The 19,711-nt window shown below is 33.4% G+C and overlaps 1 protein-coding gene across 2 annotated transcripts in view; it reads right to left on the reverse strand.

The window, feature by feature from the left end:
- Positions 1–19,711, reverse strand: part of Pi3K92E (phosphatidylinositol 3-kinase 92E) — a 273,282-nt gene that overhangs the window by 107,361 nt on the left and 146,210 nt on the right. For both annotated transcript variants that reach the window (XM_089088449.1, XM_089088440.1), the window contains exons 5-7: positions 8,319–8,563; positions 2,717–2,941; positions 332–520 (exon numbers count right to left, since the gene is read on the reverse strand). In XM_089088449.1, the coding sequence (XP_088944575.1) occupies positions 332–520; positions 2,717–2,941; positions 8,319–8,563 (659 nt within the window). The remainder of the gene's footprint in view (positions 1–331; positions 521–2,716; positions 2,942–8,318; positions 8,564–19,711) is intronic.

A 19,711-nucleotide genomic window follows, 5' to 3' on the forward strand; every position in this document is an offset into this window, starting at 1 on the left:
TGATATGTTAACTAAGGCACGGGTACAAAGAAAAGGAATGACTCCTCTTTCCTCCACTCAAAAACCACAAGGCACCTGTAATTTCTCAGCAATTTTTAAGATTACATACGCATTTTGCCTGTTTTTTTTTCAGATTAGGAATATATTGGCACAACTTTAAACCTAAATGAATCATTTTGACTTTCCTTTAACTGCTAGGTCGAATACAAGATGAATATATTCTACATTACACCCAAGATTTTGATCTTTACAGGACAAATTTTGACGAAAGTCTTGTTGAGAGTTTCTAGAAAAACATATATTCTACATCTAAAATAAAATAAGAATTCACCTCCTTCTTTTTTCTTTTAGTTATCGCGCAAATGGACATACAGAGTTTTGCACCACGCGGTAGGTCTGGCACTGATATTTTTAATTCTAATATCTCGACCCATTTTGGATTATTACCGCTGACGGCTTTGGTGTTTACTGGAGCAGATACCACTTCTGTTCCATGATATAACCCAACACGAACAAATATCTAAAAAAAAATTGTATATAAATTCATACGTATATACATAAATATATAATACATACGTAAATATGTATATATATATATATATATATATATATATATATATATATATATATATATATATATATATATATATATATATATATATATATATATATATATATATATATATATATATATATATATATATAAATTCGAGAAAAACTTACAAATCGAACCCTAAAATGAGCAATACTCAAAAATCGTTCAAGGAAATTAACTGTTTAGATATGAACCCTAAAGTACCAAGGACATCAAAATGAACACATCTTTACAAGGGCGGATCCAGGATTTTTTTTTGGGGGGGGGGGGGTTACTAATTTTTGACATTTTCGGGGGGGGGGTTTAATCAATTTTTTACTCAGTTTTCGACTAATTTACTGATTTTTACCTAGGTTTTACTAATTTTCGACTCGGTCAAAAATTTCGGGGGGGTTTCAAACCGGGTAACCCCCCCCCCCCTGGATACGACCTTGCATTTTTACCACCTGGCTTTAACTATTTCTCTGTAGGTTACATTTGCATTTTGATACAATTATCGAGATTTTTTTTGTTGTTTATTTCCCTCTGAATCCTGAAAAGAAACAAGCAGACGTTATTCTTGTCGACACAGAAAGCTGAGCTAAACGATTGTACCTCCCAGTTTACTTGCACCTTATTCTCTAGTATTACAAAGAGCAATATGGCATTATAACTCTTTGCTATTGCTTCAATATAAACTAGTGGGAATATTTCAACATTAAGTAAGAAAAGTTTTGCCGGTATCAAAGAAAAAAATTAATCTATTGATATGTCACTAATTAATTGAAGGGATGAATATAATAAACTAAGATAGCCTAATTCGTCTTTCTAGAAAAACGTTTCTGTAGGTAAGTCAATTAACGAATTAATATTTTAAGTGAATTATTTGAATAATCTTGAAGAACCTTAATAATAAACATATTAGTACATAATTTAGATTTTTAGCTGTTCAGATTTATACAATTTTTTTTCAATTCTAATTTGTCACTGAGGATTTAGGGTTGTATTTAAAGTTCGAGTTAAAATCTTGCATAATTTTAGTCATTCGACCAGTAATTTTTTAGTGTTTTTTTTTCATCCAGTTTGATGTTAATTAATAATAGTGTTTGTCTTTTGCTACCGCCATCAGGAAAGTTACACTTTCTAGAGCTCTATGATGATACATTTTTTACGATCATTTTTTTTTTTTTTCATATACGTTGTTTACTTTTAAACTTCGTGCCTGCTACGTTCGAAAACTATATACTTGCATCGAACGTCTTCTGCATAAAAAATTTGAGTTTCCAGATTTTCCCAATTTTTCAAGACGTATATGGTTGTGGCAGGTTCCAGTTGACCAATTTAAAGATCCAGATTTCATGTTTAGCGTCCTTGGTACTTTAAAAGAAAAAATTATATCGAAGAGATAATACAAAATGAAAGAAATCAAAATTACGAAAAGTAGAAAGGATAAAAAAACTAACAAATAACAATTAGAAGAAAGCTAATTAAATATACGACTCTGTATCTAATAGCTGTCTTCAGTGAAGTACAAAACTAGAATAAAGATAAAATTTAATATATTAAAATTGTCAATTAATTTTCTTCTGCACTATACTGTCTAAAATTTTGATGTTACTAAATTTTGATGAAAGACATTTTAGTCAAAATTTACCATGGCATTTCTTCATTGTTTGTGAAAACAAGGCGAAAGAAAACCGCAGTTAAATTTAAGAATGAGCAAAAAAGGAAGAGATAAGGATGGGAGAGGTGTTTGATACAACATTATCTTTATCAGTTTTTATCAAAATATCTTTATAGAATCAGAAACTCTAAACTCAAGAAACTCTATAGAATCATTGTATTCAAAATCCCATACATGACCATGAACAGAATCAAGAAATAAGATGAAGTAGATTAGCATATGAAATTGTCACAATTATTTTTCATGGATCAATAGATGTAATTCTATAAATATATATATATATATATATATATATATATATATATATATATATATATATATATATATATATATATATATATATATATATATTTTTTTATTTTTTTTAGTTTGATAACCATTTCATGATATTTAGCAGAACTTTTTTTCAAAGCGAAATTGCTGAGCCTGACACTAGAAATACAGAACTGGCAATTTACCTGATCCGGATCTCTAACGTTAACATAGGTAGCGTGCATCACCGTCAATCTAACTGGAACGTCAATACTCCACAGATTCAATGTAGAACGATCGACCTGATGAGACTGTCTCTTCACATAGGACGGCATATGAAATATAGTAGTAACAAGTTTCTCTAGGAGTCGGTCCATTGGCATCAAAACAAGTTCAGGGGTTTCACTCCGTAAAATACATTGTCGAACATACTAAAATAAAACAGACACTTTCACAGAATGTACATTTCACCTTAAGAAACATTAAGAAACAAAGTATATTCTTGATTCAATTACTCCCCAAAATTCCTCTACAACAAAATAAGCTCCCAGTTAAATGTTTGAATTAAAACACTAACCAAAACCGAATGCTCAAACAATTTTTAAAAAAATTGCTTGAGATACGCAAGTGAGAAACAAAGACGACTGGTAAAGATAATCTCTGCCAGTTATCTTCTGTTTTTTTTGTTTTTTTTTTTTGCAAAACAAGAGTCAAGATTAATGAATAATGAGCACTTGAAAACTTGGAAACAAATCTCATCTTCACCTGATGGAAGGCGATGATACCAAGATTCAATAAAAAAAAACAAGTTTTTTAAACTGAAAGTAAGGAGCGACATTAAAACTTAAAACGAACAGAAATTATTCCGCATATGAAAGGGGCTGTTCCCTCTTCAACGCCTCGCTCTTTACGCTAAAGTTTTTTACTGTTTTAAAAAATAAAGTTGTGAGACAGAGTCAAACTTTAGCGTAAAGAGCGAGGCGTTGAGGAGGGGACAGCCCCTTCCATATACGGAATAATTTCTGTTCGTTTTAAGTTTTAATGTCGCTCCTTACTTTCAGTTTAAAAAACTTGTTTTTTTTTATTGAATTTCTGATCGTTTTTTAGATAATGCAGCTTTTATTTTGGCTAACCGTCATTGAATAAGTAAACAAAATTTGCATAAAAATTTTACTTTTCTTTTGCTAAATGGATGTCTTTACAAATTAACTTACGTAACTAACTTCTATATTCGTATATTTTTCTTGTGGCAAAAAATACAAAGTTGCAGATTTTTGCAGATATAAGCTTGAAACCTATGTAAAAGGGTTTTCTGATACGCTGAATCGGACGGTGTGATTTTCATTAAAATTCTTTAACTTGTAGGGGATGTTTCCCCCTCTTTAAAAAATCGAGTAAATTTTCTCAGGCCTGTAGCCTTTGATGAGTAATACTAAACTTAATAAAATTTATATATTTAGGATCAGCATTATAAACATATTCTTTTGATACATTTATTGACATCAAAATTCCGTTTTTAAAAGTTTCGATTACTATTGAGCCGTATCGCTTGTTTTTTTATTGTTTTTTTTATTATGTATATGTTATTACGTATATGAGGGGGTTCTCCCCTTAGTCAATACCACGCTCTTTACGTTAAAAGTTAAAGAAAGTTTGATTCACAAACCCCTGAATCACAAAGGCCTTTTAATTAGAATAGATAGCTCTTTTGAAAGCACTAAAAAAAAAAACTGTAGCGTAAAGATCGAGGTATTGACTTGGGGGAGAACCCCCTCATATACCTCAAAATTTCTGTTCGTTTTAAGTTCTAGTGTTGCTTCTTACTTTCAGTTGAAAAAACTTGTTTTTTTTAATTTAATTTCTGATAGTTTTTTAAATAAGGCTTGGAAATCTGGCGCCCCCTTCATAGAAATTTCCCTTACCCCAAAGAAACATCCTCCACGGAGAGATTCTCCAGAGTGTCCCCCTCCTCTAGCCCCCCCCCTCCAGAAAAAAATCCTTCCTGAAAATGTCTGTATACTTCCCAATAACCAATAAATAATGCTGGCAAGTCCGGCGCCCCCTTCATGGCAATTTCCCTTCCCCCATGAAACCTTCCTTCATGGACAGATCCTCCAACATAACCCCCGACCCACCCTTCCCTCCCAATACCAGAAAAAAAACCTCCTGAAAACTTCTGTATACTTCCCAATAACCAATACTATATATTAACATTGGGTAAAGTTCATAACTCTTAGCCCTCCCCCTGGGAACTTCGGGGGATTAAGTCATCCTAAAAAACACATTTATTGTATTTTCGACCGTGCTGAACAAAATGGCTGTCTCAAAATTTTGATCGGGTGACTTTGGGAAAAAAATAAGCGTGGGAGGGGGCCTAGTTGCCCTCCAATTTTTTGGTCACTTAAAAAGGGCACTAGAACTTTTGATTTCCCTTCCAATGAGCCCTCCCACGATATTCTAGGACCACTGGGTCGATACGATCACCCCTGGGGAAAAAAAACAAATAAACACGCATCCGTGATCTTTCTTCTGGCAAAAAATGTAAAATTCCACATTTTTGTAGATAGGAGCTTGAAACCTCTACAGTAGGGTTCTCTGATACGCTGAATATGATGGTGTGATTTTCATTAAGGTTCTATAACTTTTAGGGTGTCTTTCCCCCTCTTTTTGAAAATCAGCCAAATTTTCTCAGGCGTGTAACTTTTGATGGGTAGCACTAAACTTGATGAAAGTTATATATTTGAAATCAGCATTGAAATCTCATTCTGTTGATGTATCTATTGGTATCAAAAACCCGTTTTCTAGAGTTTCGGTTACCATTGAGCCGGGTCGATCCTTACTTACAGTTCGTTACCACGAACTGTTTGATACGGAACAGTGGGATTATGCCAAACCAAGTCACCAGCATGGCAGATGACGATGAAATTTAAAATGTTGAGTCTAGCCATGTCATCGGAGTTTACAGTCAGCCATCGTTACTATAAGCTTCCAACCAATTGTAGGAATATGTAAATTTTATTCTCAAATTAAGTACTTTATTACCTAACAGATATGGAGTAAACACGGAGTTTAGAAAAGAAAAACACGAACAGAAACACCTTCTATTCAAACAAATGCAAAAAAAAAGATCTGGTAACAAATCATAAAAAGGAAAGAAACAAATTTTTTAGCAAACAAATTTTGTGAGTTTTGTATAGGGATTTCGTTTTGTTTCGTTGTACCCTAGTAAGAAAAGCTTTTTTTTTATCTTTTTTGTGCTTATTTCAATTCAATTGATTTTCTTAACGTTGTGTTTAATACCCTAAAAGCCTCTGGGGATTACCATTAACTTAAGGTGTTTCTTCAACAAACCCAATCATTACTTTTATTCAGAATTTAATACCAAATGTTTCACCAAAATGAAGGCCTTACAAAAACTTCTGTCGCTGTAATAGTTTTCATTTATGACAGCTCTTTAGAGTTTGATTTACAGGATTCTATATTTCCATCTTTTTTCTTCTCTTGAAAAATTTCAAAACAAGTTCCCTTGATTCTGGCTCTAAATTAATAGAAAGAAAAAAATAATGAACGATAAATGTTATTATGTTCTTCAGCTTCAAGTGCAGTCTTTTATGCCAAATCAAGAAATGCAATGAAGTTATTGCTAGAGAGCGCAATAGCCTAGAGAAGGCGCTGGATTATTGCCCGGGACATCCATTCCATAAGTATACTTGAACCAGACATAAATAAGTTTAAATACCATTACCATTATCACTTTCCTCTTACCACCATAGCTACACTGTTGTTAGAAAGCTGTTAAAATTATCAACTATGATGCAGCTTCTAATTGAATCGATATTTCAGGATCATTTTCTGTCACGACGATCTTTTCCTCCAGCAGCAAAACACATATATCAAGCTTTTACTGGACTTTGGGAGAGAAAAAACTGGTATATGAGAATATTTGATGACAATAAACGTAAAAAAATACCATTGTTACTAATTAACAATACCATGGGCAGGCTCACAGAACCGAGTCTTAACTCGGGCAACAAAGAATCTTTACCTACTCAAGAAAAGTAACAATAGCCAATAGGGCAATCAATGCCCCCTAGGTTGAGGGTATTTTAAGATAGGGCATGTCTGTCCCTTTTTCCCCTTCGTATAAAAGCCTTCCTTTGTAGCTAATAGATGTCCAGTATTGTTTTTTCCATTTCCTGGACCCTAAGCTTCTCCTCCTTAAATAGTCTTATCCCTATGACTGGGGAAAAAATGTATAGAACGTCAAATAGCATTCAACAATTAAAATACATTAGTGATCCAGTCAGGTTGGAGAAGCCCTAAGGTAATATGGTTTCTTATCTGAAGAACATGGTACTGTTTTTCTTTTCTTATCTTTCAATGACTTCTAAACCCGGGATAATGATAATTGGGTAATCATTCTATTAATACACACAACAACCATGAAACGTTTTTTTTTTTTTTTTTTTTTTTTGCGGCCATGGTGATCAATAATTAGTTCCTGCAGATCTTATTCACCAATAGATTTGCTATCAGAATAAGAAGCGACTTTCTACCCGACAACTATTATTTTGTTATTTGAAGGTATTATTGTATCATAAAGAAATTGAAGACAATCAGGGTTTAGAAGACATAGAAAAAAATGTTGAAGGGAAAAAATTGCAGACAACTAAAAGACATAGAATCCAAAGCATGAATCAGGAAAACAGCAGATGAATAGAAGGCGAGCAATCAACGGTAAGGTCCGATTATGTAGATAAGACGTCAACATTGTCTACTTGAAAAGTAGCTTTGTAAGACGTTGCAACTCCATTCAGAATGGCCTCCAATGGGAGGTTGTCCCTGAAAACTAGTCTCTTAAAACCATAGGGAAATGATTGCCTAGATCCTATCGGATCCTAAGCTTTTAGCGGTCGGTCACCACGAAATCATCTAAAAAAAAAAACTATAGAAATACGTTTTTGCGGTATTATAGAAATTAGTAGGCTAAAGAAGTTCCAATTAATTAGCATTCATGCTTACATTAGAATACAAAAGGTTTTGTCGTGTGAAACCCTGTTCTTGCGACAGTTGGGTTTTTTCTTCCTTTTTTTTCCTTTTTTTTTCTTTTTTTTTCTTTTTTTTACCAGATAAATGTTTATTCAGCGACGTTCTCCGGCTATACGATATTTTAAAATGCTGAACTGTAAACAAAAGCTCAAGCTAAAGATATATTCTCAAGCTTAGCTGCAACTCAGTTACAGTTAGCATTTGCTAAAAAAAAAAACTATCTTGTTTTGTAAAAAGCTCTTAAAAGTCTAGTTTTTTAGCCTTGCCTGAGCCTCTAAGAGGGGGGAGTCCTTTCCCTGGGGCTTATTGAGATAACTACTTAAACGTAATCCAGAATTTAGGCTGACGATTTCAGGAAATAGAGAATGTGATTATTGCTTATGTATTGTGAATCTTAAAAACTAAGAGAAACAAAAACAAGGGGAGAAGGGCAGAAGGAGGGGTGGTTTCATAGGAAAACTTACTTACCCAATACTGAGTTACCAGACAAGAGAAAAAAATGTTTATTCAAGAATTGCTTGTTGATAAAGTCTTTCTGAAATTATAAATGTTTAGAGCTAGGTTTGGAGAACAAAAGGTAATAAAAACTGAAGAAAATAAAATTGTTAAAATGTAGGTAAACAAGTATGTCTACAGTGAACATTTTGGAAAGCATTTTCTTTTTATTGAAAACAGAGGGAGGGGGGAATTGAAGGCTGGAAAAAACAGAGGGAGGGAAAAGTTGGGCGAGGATAAACCACGTTAATAAAATTAACTTACCCTATACTGTGATAAAGGACAAGGTGATAGAAGATACTCGTCAAAACCATAAACTTTCAAAACATAATTGAATCTCAGAGAGTCGATAATACCATGATCAGGAGACATTCTGGCCTTGTTCTGTTTTGCCAGTGTTTTTTCAACAAGATCTTCAGGTTTTTCACTCCAATGAACCCGTATTGCAGTGCGACGAGATGGATCATCCGGGGATGAGTTCATGATCCTCACATTGATAATTAGGCAGCCTAAAAGGAATTACATATTGAAACTAGTTCAATATAGGCCTGGAAACTAAGGCATTAAGGATTTCAAAGCTATAAAGGTTATAACAAAGTATCAAGGACATATTATACAACAATAATTCTCCACTTCCCCTTCCCATCCTAGACCCACGCTCAGGTCATTTCGAACCTGGAAGCTACGATTTTCTAAGATTTGCCCTTCAATTTGCTGAACATTATTGATTACTAAGTGTAGTACCACATTTTCGTCTAAATGTCTAAATGGAAAACTTTCTCAGATCCTGACGGTTAAACTGTACCATATTTACCATCAAAATAAACACGTAAAACTGATTTGTTAAATGTAATAAAAATGTTAGTCACTGGAAAATCAAACACAACCAATTTATTCAATCCCAAAAACAACTTCGCCTTCACAGGAAAGCAAAATCTTCTTAGACTGTTTGGTATGGCCTTAATTAAATTCTTTTTTCTTTTTGTAGCCAGTTTTCCTTTTTTTCAAATTTAGGTCCCAATATTCCATTACAATACCTAACTGCATATCGAGGTATATCTTAATTAAAAATAGAATTCCCAATTTTTCACATTTTCGAAAATTTAAATCTCATGAATTTATTATTGATGAACAGGAAGGAGGAATTAAAATTTAGTATCAAATGACATGCGCAAAATTACGCAAGAATACAAATGACTGAACAGGAACATTCCTGGTTATTACTGAATTATATGGCAACGCAATTAAAGCAAAAGTACGACGACTGGGTAAAAGCTGGGAAAGGAGTTTTTTTTTCTGTGATGTCATGCGAAATTACACGTCATTTTGAATGAGTCCGAGCATCTAAAGTAAGAGGCATGGAAAAAACTTGGAGGTAATAATGCAAAAAATGCAGCGCAAACGAGATCTGCAATTAGAAGGCATATGACAGCCAGCATCACAACGAATACGTCGAATCGCAAATGCAATATAAAGTTAGAAGAGAAGCAACAGTGAGAATCACAACAATTCTCAAAACAAGAAATATCATATAAAATGGTTAATTCTTCGATGCATTAACAGGAAGGAGGATTTTATTTCACCCCAAGATTTCTTAACTCAATTAAAATTGCGTATTTGACACCTCATGACTTAAAACTATGGAATAATGAATATATGTATACTCCCTTTAACAGAGCCACTGTTTATTTATTTATCTATTAACGAAGGCATAATTTTTCTCTTGAAAACAATTTTGAATGATTCCAAACAGCCAAAGCAAAAGGCACGGAAAATGTTTGAAGCAATGATACACGAAAACGAAGCGGAAACAAGATCTGCGGCTAGAAGATTCGCAGCTTAGTGGAAATTGGGAAAAATTGAAGATTTTCATGTATGAAGAAGTACATTAAATTGCTTAAAGAGCAAAAAAACTGGTGAAAAAATATTTGTCAATTTAAAGTCTTGACAAAATATCTATTAATGACTACTACAAGAGATCCTCTGGATTAAAACGATTTATGACGAACTTTTTCGAACCTTTATGTTTTCCTTTAAGTGATATCCGTCGAAACTTTTATAATCCCCAGTTATAGGGCAGTATGTCGATCCAATATGTATGTTTTACATTATCTTGTCAAAATATAAGCGCGCATAAATATTCATCAAGATTGGCCATTAAAACACAGCTTTTAGTGAAAAAGTTGATTTGATTTCAAATAATGACAAAATAAATTAAAAATGGTACTAGATCTATTAATTTTCTTTAAAATGAGTTATTAAACAACACTCTACGGTGTTCCAGTGCCAAGCTCTCTGTGGAAAAGAAGAAAAGAGAGAAAAAAAACGTCGTTTGGGAAGAATGCTTTAGTAGCTGCCACTTTTCTTAATTTTCAATCCAATATGTTTCCCTTGCTGTTAAGGCCAAATAACAGGAAGTTTCCTGTGTAGGGCTTTTGGACAAGGTGGTTTTAATGGTGTATTTTTTGTTTTGATCTTACTCCATTTCTAGGAGTTATGTGTTATCATATTTCTTAACACTAGACGTGAAGGTCTTTGACTACAGCACTTGCTACCACTGCAACCTGGATTGCTAGCTACCGCTGCAACCCAGATTTGCAGTTTACATAATAACTTTAGTGATTCTGAACTAAAAACTAAAATTAAAAAAGATTGATTTTTTTAACTGGAAATATAGGGCAACAATATAGAGATACGTACTTTACGGGTTAAGCCAAAAAAGTTTGGTTCCAGGATATAATAATAACTTTGAACTGAGATGAAATAAAATCAATGGTGTAATAAAATTCCGTTGCAAGTCAATTGCAGCAAAAGCTAAACCAAACTAAATTAAAATTTTAAATTTTTTTCTGGTTTGAATTAAAAATGGAAATTATTGATGAGACACCATAAATATTTTTGCACTTTGCAGTGAAATAAAATTAGTTTATTTAACATTTTCAGGAATTATTCAAGTTTCAGTTGACAAACAAGATTGTTTTCAAGGAATGGAGCAGCTAACTAAGTCTAATATATGCAAAGGTATGTTTTTTGAATGATCGTCTTTTAATGTATTTCTTTTGAGGTGTGTATAAATATCACATTCACTTATTATGCCTTCTTTTGTTATAGCTTGTATATGACTATAACGTCATTTATCAAGCTTGTAAACGAAAATGCCGTCCTGGCTAAGTGGACGTAGGCTAGGGTGAGAATTCTTTTTCCAAGTGGCACGGGTTCAATCTCTGGGGTGGCCAATTATTTGGTTTGAGAAGCGGGTCGGTGGTGTGAATCTGTACACCTAGCCAGGATCAACCCTGCTCTAAATGGGTACCTGGAGAAATCTTGGGAAGGTAAGCAGGAAGGGTGTGTGAATGCACAGGATGGCTGGCCCCCCGCCCCCCATTTCACTTCCTGGCTGAAGGGTCACGAAACGGAGATCAGCACCGCCGGATTGGACCTTAAGGGTTTAGTGCCGTCAAACTTACACGAAAACATAGTTTTTTGTCAAAATTGATATATTTTAAAAACATATTTTATTTTTAATTACAAAAGGAACTATTTTTAGCAGTTTCCTTTAAACTGAGCAATTACAGCTCTGTGTTTTTCAAGTCCTAAGTTAACTGAAGAAGAAAAAACGGAAAGAAAAAAGACCTTATGTGGAGAAGATCATGGTTTAAGCCATTTTTATTGGTTTTCAAAGCAATATATTTCCCCTGTTAGTCAGGCCACGTGACGGTAAGTTTGCCATAAACAGGTTTGGACAAGGTAATTCCAATAGTGTACTTCTTGTTTGGACCTAACTCTAATTTTAAGAGTTATGACCTTATTTAGTTTTTACTATGGGGTGTGATCGTCTCTTACTAGGTTGCTAGTTACTGCTACAACCCGGATGAGATAAAATGAAATCATAGCCCAGATAAGTAACTGCCAGTGCAAACATCACGTCGTTCTTTTCACTTATCATATCTTATTTGAACCATACGTTTCATAAGTATCGGATAGTACAACAGTAAGCGAAGCCACTTGTGACGCGGTTAATTGGGGTTCAATTCCACTTTTGGAGGAATTTTTAACACAGTGTCTTTCAATATAAATCTACAAGCATACACTGTAATTAAGTGGCATGTTTCAGATAGTATAGGCAAGAGTCCGTTCCTTATTATATAAAAGAAAAACTAATTTTAAAGTTTTCAGGTTTTTCTCTTCTTTGATTTAAAAAATTAGTATTATTGGTTAGAAACCATAAATATTTTTGCAGTTTACATAATAAGTTTAGCGATCCCTAACTGAAAAATAAAATAATTGGAATTATAAGACAACAATATGGAGATACGTGCTTTATGGGTTACAAACCAAAAAATTTTGGTTCCTGGATACAAAAATAACTTTGAACTGAGATGAAAAAATTCTGGATCAAGGAGACGAAAAGCAAAACTAATTTTAAAATTTACATGTATTTTTATAGTTTAAATTAAGAAACTACTATTATTGATTATACATAATACATACTTTTGCAGTTAATATAATAACCTTAGCGATTATGCCAAAAAAGAAAACTTTGGTTCCAGGAGACAAAAAAACTAATTAAAATATTGTCAGGTATCGTTCTGGTTCTAATTAAAAAATAAGTATTATTGGTTAGACATAATAAATATTATTGCAGTTTATATAATAACTTTAGCGATTCTGAACTCAAAACTAAAATTAAAAAATTTAGAATATTTCTCATTGGAAATATAGGACAACAATATAGAGTTACGTACTTTACGGGTTAAGACACTGTTGGATTATATAAACTGCAAAAATGTTTATAATATCTGAGCAATAAATTTAATCTTTTAATTCAAACTAGAAAAATACCTGAAAATATTTAAATTAGTTTTATTTTTTGCTAGGTTCCTGATACTTGATGCGAAGCTTAAGTAAAGTTTATACTTATGTGAAATAATGTTTAGTGTAATGCAAATATTTGTTAAACCTAGAAAATTAATGGACAAATTAAAACGGCGAACAAACTTAGAAAAGCTTGTTAGAAATTATACTTGTCCTGATCCCCATATTATTATGAAAGAGTGTGATTTAGAGATCATCAAACTTGAAGAAAAGGCACTTGTGATGAAAAGCGCTCGTTTTACTTGTTACTGTAGAGCGACTCGAACTTCTATCTTCGTTGTCAGGAAGAGAGCTCACTAGCCAATGTGCTACAGCAACTGATAGTAAACAAGTAATTATAGGGTTGATGATGTGTCTAGAAATTCCTCACGCAGTCACATCGGCAGGTTTCCTAAATTTAGGACAAAAAATCTCAATTCTTTGTTGGGGATGAAATGTACATAGAAGTATATTGTTCAACTTCTGAGGCGAACCATAATCCATATTAACCAAAAGCTGAAATACGCGCTTTGAAAAAAAGTTCTTGCATCAATGAATACCAGTAGCTTAAATTGGGGGAGGGGGTATTTGCATAGTAATCCGGGTTGCAGCGGTAGCTAGCAACCTAGTAAGAGCCGATCACGTCCAATGTTAAGAATCCAGGTTGCAGCGGTAGCTAGCAACCTAGTAAGAGACGATCACTTCCAATGTTAAGAAATATAAAAACCCATAACTCCTAAAAAAAGGGCAAATCAAAACAAAAAGTACACCATTAGAATCGCCTTATCCGAAACCCATATATAGGAAACTTTCTGTCCCTTGGCTTGAACAGCAAGGGAAATATATTGGCTTGAAAATCAAGAAAAGTGGCGGCTACTACAACATTCTTCCTAAACGGCAGAATATTATATTTGGCCTAAACGGCTGGTATAGAATAATACCAGAAAATTTTTAAATTAGTTTTGTTTTTTGTTAGGTTCTTTCTACTCAACACGTGACCTTAATTCGTCCCGTATATGTTACGTAGCCATGTTTAGTTCGTGTGATGAATTTGAAAGGTTGAGTCAGCTGTACGCAGAATTTGAAAACCAATTCAAAAACGACAATGCCAAAATAAAACAGAGAAGAAAAAAGGCTAAGAGACGTGCTAACGAAATAAAAAAGCTACTGGGTCCGAGATTAACCAAATCAGAACTGGCAATGAACCAGGAACTTCTAGTCCAAATGCAGACACATTACAACAATTATTATAATCAGGATTCACTTGTTATAGGAAAGAGTTCTTTCTTTATTATACGACTAAAAACTGAATTTTTGATGTCTTTTCATACTGCAGTCTTTTCATACATTTCTCTACGATGTTCCACAGCCAAGCTATCTGTGGAAAAAAAGCCGTTTAGGCAGAATGTTGTAGTAGCTGCTACTTTTCTTGATTATCATGCCAATATATTTCCCTTTCTGTTCAAGCCAAGGGACAGAAAGTTTCCTATACAAGGGTTATCTGACTCTTTTTTTTAGGAGTTATGGGTTTTTATATTTCTTAACATTGAACGTGATCGGCTCTTACTAGGTTGCTAGCTACCGCTGCAACTAAGGATAACTGCTTGTCATGCGGGGGACAGAGTCTCAATTCTCCTTGGAGGGAATTTTGAATATATTGATTTTAAATATAACTGTACAAGCCTATACTATAGTTAAGTTGCCTATATGCCTTAATGTAATAAAATTTTCAGGAATTATTCTAATTTCAGTTAACAAATAATGAACTCAATCGTAACTTTACTAACCTATACTATATAGTTAAGTGGCCTATAAAATTTAGTAATGGCAAGAGGGCGTTCTTTATTATAAAATTTGAAAACAAAGCTTAGCCTATTGTTCAAATTAACCGGCCATTGTGTTTCATGAATTGTTCTTAAAGAATTACGACAAAAAGTCAAAATTCTAGCGTTAAGAGCAAGGTCTTGTGGAAGTGACAACTCCTTTCATATACGTAATTATTTCTGTTAGCTTTCTGTATGTTAATTTCTGTACGTTATTGCAAAACTTTATGATGACGTCAGTTGCAACTGGGGTTGGTTCTTTGCAATGTTTTCAGTTAGTATAGGCTAGAGTTCGCTCTTTATTTTAAATATTATAATAACTACTAAATAAGATCCTCTTGAGTGACACCATCTTTGATCGATCCATATTTGTATAGACAAGTATTTGTACAAGACAAGTATTTGTATAGACAAGTAATAGACATATTTGTATTTGTATATACAAGTTTGAATAGGCGAGAGTTCGTTCTTTATTGTACTAGCTACCGCTGCAACCCGGATTATTTCTAGCTACCGCTGCAACCCGGATTACTAACAAACAGGAAAAGCCCTACGGCTTTTTCTTCTTTGAAATAGTAAGAGACGAACCTACAATAGCTGAACTAAGTCCAATGTATGCAATGGTTTGTTATTTAAATGATCGTCTTTTAATGTAAAATTATTCCAATGATCGTCTTTTAATGTAATTTTCAAACCAAATTAGTTACTATGGCCTAGAATTTGTTCTTTACATTAATGAACAATATCAGTCCTTTATGTAAAATTTACTAACCTATAGTATAGTTCATTGGCCTATATAATTTAGTATAGGCAAGAGGTCGTTCTTTATTATAAATTTTTGTTTTAATCTGACTATTTTTTAAGGAGTTATGGGTTTTTATATTTCTTAACATTGGACGTGATCGTCTCTTACTAGGTTGCTAGCTACCGCTGCAACCCGGATCCAATGATCGTCTTTTAGTGTAAATATTTTAAAAAATAATTTGTTTTGTAATTACAAAAGGTTTTTAACCCCATGAATTTCCTTTAAATTGAGCCATTAAACAACTCTCTACGATGGTCCGGTTCCAGGCTATCTGTGGAATTACTAACCTGTACTATAATTAAGTGGAGCATAAAATTCAGTATAGGCCTGAGGTCGTTCTTTATTATACTTTTTTTAGGAGTGGAGGGGTTTTATATTTCTTAACATTGGAGGTGATCGTCTCTTACTAGGTTGCTAGCTACCGCTGCAACCCGGATCTACTAGCCTAGACTATAGCTAAGTGGCCTATGAAATTTAGAATAGGAAAGAGGTCGTGTTTTATTATCATTTTCTTTGTTATTAAAGCCAAAGGACGGTAAGTTTACTATTTAGAAGTTTTGGACAGGGCGGTTCTAATAGTGTACTTATTGTTTTGATCTTAATCTTTTTTCAGGAGTTATGGGTTACTTGAGTTTTTACTATGGGGCGTGATCGTCTCTTACTAGGTTGCTAGCTACCGCTGCAACGAATCAAAAATATTAGACATCACTGATAACCGCTGCAACCCGGATTTGTTCTTTACCATAATGAACTATATCAGTCCTTTATGTAAACTTTACTAACCTATACAAAAAACGATTCAATTGAAAATTGCCATTAGAATACGTTTATCAAAATCTATTTATCCGTATATACACAGTTTTGTGGGAAAATCAAATGAATGAATAACTTACTAAAGCACAATGGATGAAACTGTGCCTTATGATTAGAGGTTTGCGGGTTCAAATCCGCCTGTAGTAAGGGATCAATATCGAATAAAGAAATGAATCCTTAATATAATTATAAAAAAAAAGAAAAAATATCCCGTTTAGGCAGAATGGTGTACTAGCTGCCACTTTTCTTGATTTTCAAGCCAATATATATCCCTTGCTGTTCAAGCCAAGGGAAAGACAGTACTGCTGCAACCCAGACTAGGTTTCAGCCATCTCTACAGTCATGATACTGATGGAAATTACATAATCCCTATTTATGTTTTAGTTAACATGGGCAAGGTGTCGTTCTTTATTGTAACAACCCGGGAAACCTTAACTATAATTAAGTGGCGCATAAAATTTAGTATAGGCAAGTCGTTCTTTATTATATATTTCTTAACATTGGACGTGATCGTCTCTTACTAGGTTGCTAGCTACCGCTGCAACCCGGATGAAATAAATTACAAACAGGAAAAAGCCTACGGCTTTTTCTTCTTTGGAATAGTAAGAGGCGATCCTCAAATAATCAGGCAGCTAACTAGGATTATAATTTGTTCTTTAACATAAACTTCATTAATCGGATATTTTAATATATCCTATATGGTCTAGAGGTTGGGATAGCTCTCACCCAGTAGGCTTGAGTTCAATTTCTGTTTGGGAAATTTTTACTTATGATGATTTCTTAAGGAACATAATTAAAATTTCTTAATATAATAAAAATAATTTGTTTTAATTACAAAAGGTTTTTAACCCCATAATTTCCTTTAAAATGAGCCATTGAACAACTCTCTACGATGTTCCAGTGCCATGCTATCTGTTGAAGTACTAACCTATACTATAATTAAGTGGCGTATAAAATTTAGTATAGGCAAGAGGTCGTTCTTTATTATAATATCATAAAACAATTAATTAGCTTTTTACACATATCTCATATGGTCTAGTGGTTTAGGATAGTTGGCTTTCAACCAATTGGCTTGGGTTCGAATCCCGGTGTGGGAATTATTTTTAAAACAAAATCAGGTGAAATTAATTAACTAATTTGACAAGACATAGGTAACTAAGGGCAAGAGTTCGTTCTTTACTATAATTTTTTTAGGAACTATGGGTTTTTATATTACTTAACATTGGACATGATCGTCTCTTACTAGGCTGCTAACTACCGCTGCAACCCGGATAACCCGGACTAAAAAATTATTATCATATCTTATATGTTACTTTTATTTTATGAGTCATCGATAGTCTAATGGTAAGTGTGCCCACTTTTTTCTTGGGAGAAGGGGGTTCGATTCCCCGTCGGGAAGAACTTTTAATATGTTGAATTAAAAGCACTATCTTTTCAATTTAAAATTTAAAAAAGAAACTTTTTTATTTACATTCTAGCTAAAATAATGAAGATAATATGAATGAACCACAGTGTTCAGTTTCTTTGGACTTGAGTTCGTTTTTTAACTATAAATACAAACAGGAAAAAGCCTACGGCTTTTTTCTTCTTTTAAATAGTAAGAGACGAAACTCAAACAATCAAGTAGCTAACTAAGTCCAATGTATGGAATGGTTTGTTATTTCAGTGATCGTCTTTTAATGTAAAAAAAATATAAATACTGTAATCTTAACTATAGTGAAGTTACGTATGCGAGTTAGTATAGGGAAGAGTTTGATCTTTACTATAAAAATTTTTAACTCTATAATCTTCGAATATTTGAACCTTTTATAATTTATAATGATGTATAATATAAATACTGTAATCTTAACTATATTAACTATAGTGAAGTTGCGTATGCAAGTTAGTATAGGGAAGAGTTCGATCTTTATTATAAATTCCAATGATCGTCTTTTAATGTAACTTACTAGGTTGCTAGCTACCGCTGCAACCCGGACATATCAGTTACTAAGGGAGAGAGATCGTTCTTTACTGTAATACTTCTCGATACGCCTGGTCGGTTGAATACCTTTGTTTTGCTCTCTCAATTTTTACTTCTCGATGCACCTGGTCGGTTGAATACCTTTGTTTTGCTCTCTCAATTATTACTTCTCGATACGCCTGGTCGGTTGAATACCTTTGTTTTGCTCTCTCAATTTTTACTTCTCGATGCGCCTGGTCGGTTGAATACCTTTGCTTTTCTCTTTTCAAGATACTATCTCTGTTGTTTGTGTAGTACTATTTTTTCAATTTGCGTGCAGCTTGCTTGACTGAAACCATTATGTAATTATGAATGTGAAAATTTACAGTTCTGACGCTTCCTATATAGTAATTATGACGTCACAGCGTAATGATTTTATTGTTGACGTCAAGGCGCAATGATATTATTTCATGACGTCATCAGAAACAACAATATAATTTCGTGTTTTTCTATTCACTTCATAGCTCTAATATAAAGCTACGACATTCATTATTTATCTAGTAGGGTTTCAGACAAGGTAGTTCTAATGATGTACTTTTGTTTTGATCTTACTCTATTTTTAGGAGTTTTGTTATATTTCTTAGCATGGGACTGATCGTCTCTTACTAGGTTGCTAGCTACTGCTGCAACCCAAATTCACATATATATTTATTTATGAGAGGCAGCCTGGCCGAGTGGTCCAAGACACTGGTGTTAGCCACCAGTCTCTTCGGAGGAGTGGGTTCAAATCTTACCGCTGGTATACGATTATGTTTGAAAGACTGCAGTGTGAAAAGACATCAAAAATGCAGTTTTTGGTGGAAAAATTTATTCTCTTTTAGAAATAATTTATTTTAGTTACAAAAGGTTTTTAACCCAATTAATTTCCTTTAAAATGAGCTATTGAACAACCCTCTACGATGTTCCAGTGCCAAGCTATCTGTGGAAAAGAAAAAGAAAAAAGAAAAAAGAAAAAAATATCCCGTTTGGGGAGAATAACGTGGTTAAAGTCAATTTTCTTGATTTTCATGCCAATATATTTCCCTTGCTGTTCAAGCCAAGGGACAGAAAGTTTCTTATACAGGGGTTTCGGACAAGGCGGTTCTAATGGTGTACTTTTTAATTTGATCTGACTCCTCTGTTAGGAACTATGGGTTTTTATATTTCTTAACATTGGACGTGATCGTCTCTTACTAAGTTGCTAGCTACCGCTGCAACCCGGATACTAGCCTACACTATAGTTAAGTGGCCTATAAAATTTAGTAGAGGCAAGTGGTCGTTCTTTATTATAAATTATATTTCTTAACATTGGACGTGATCGTCTCTTACTAGGTTGCTAGCTACCGCTGCAACCCGAATGAAATGTTCTTTACTATAATGGTTT

Source organism: Artemia sp. Qi Xiang Cuo, chromosome 1 (assembly GCF_049724085.1).
Source record: "Artemia sp. Qi Xiang Cuo chromosome 1, ASM4972408v1, whole genome shotgun sequence".
NCBI lineage: Eukaryota > Metazoa > Arthropoda > Branchiopoda > Anostraca > Artemiidae > Artemia > Artemia sp. Qi Xiang Cuo.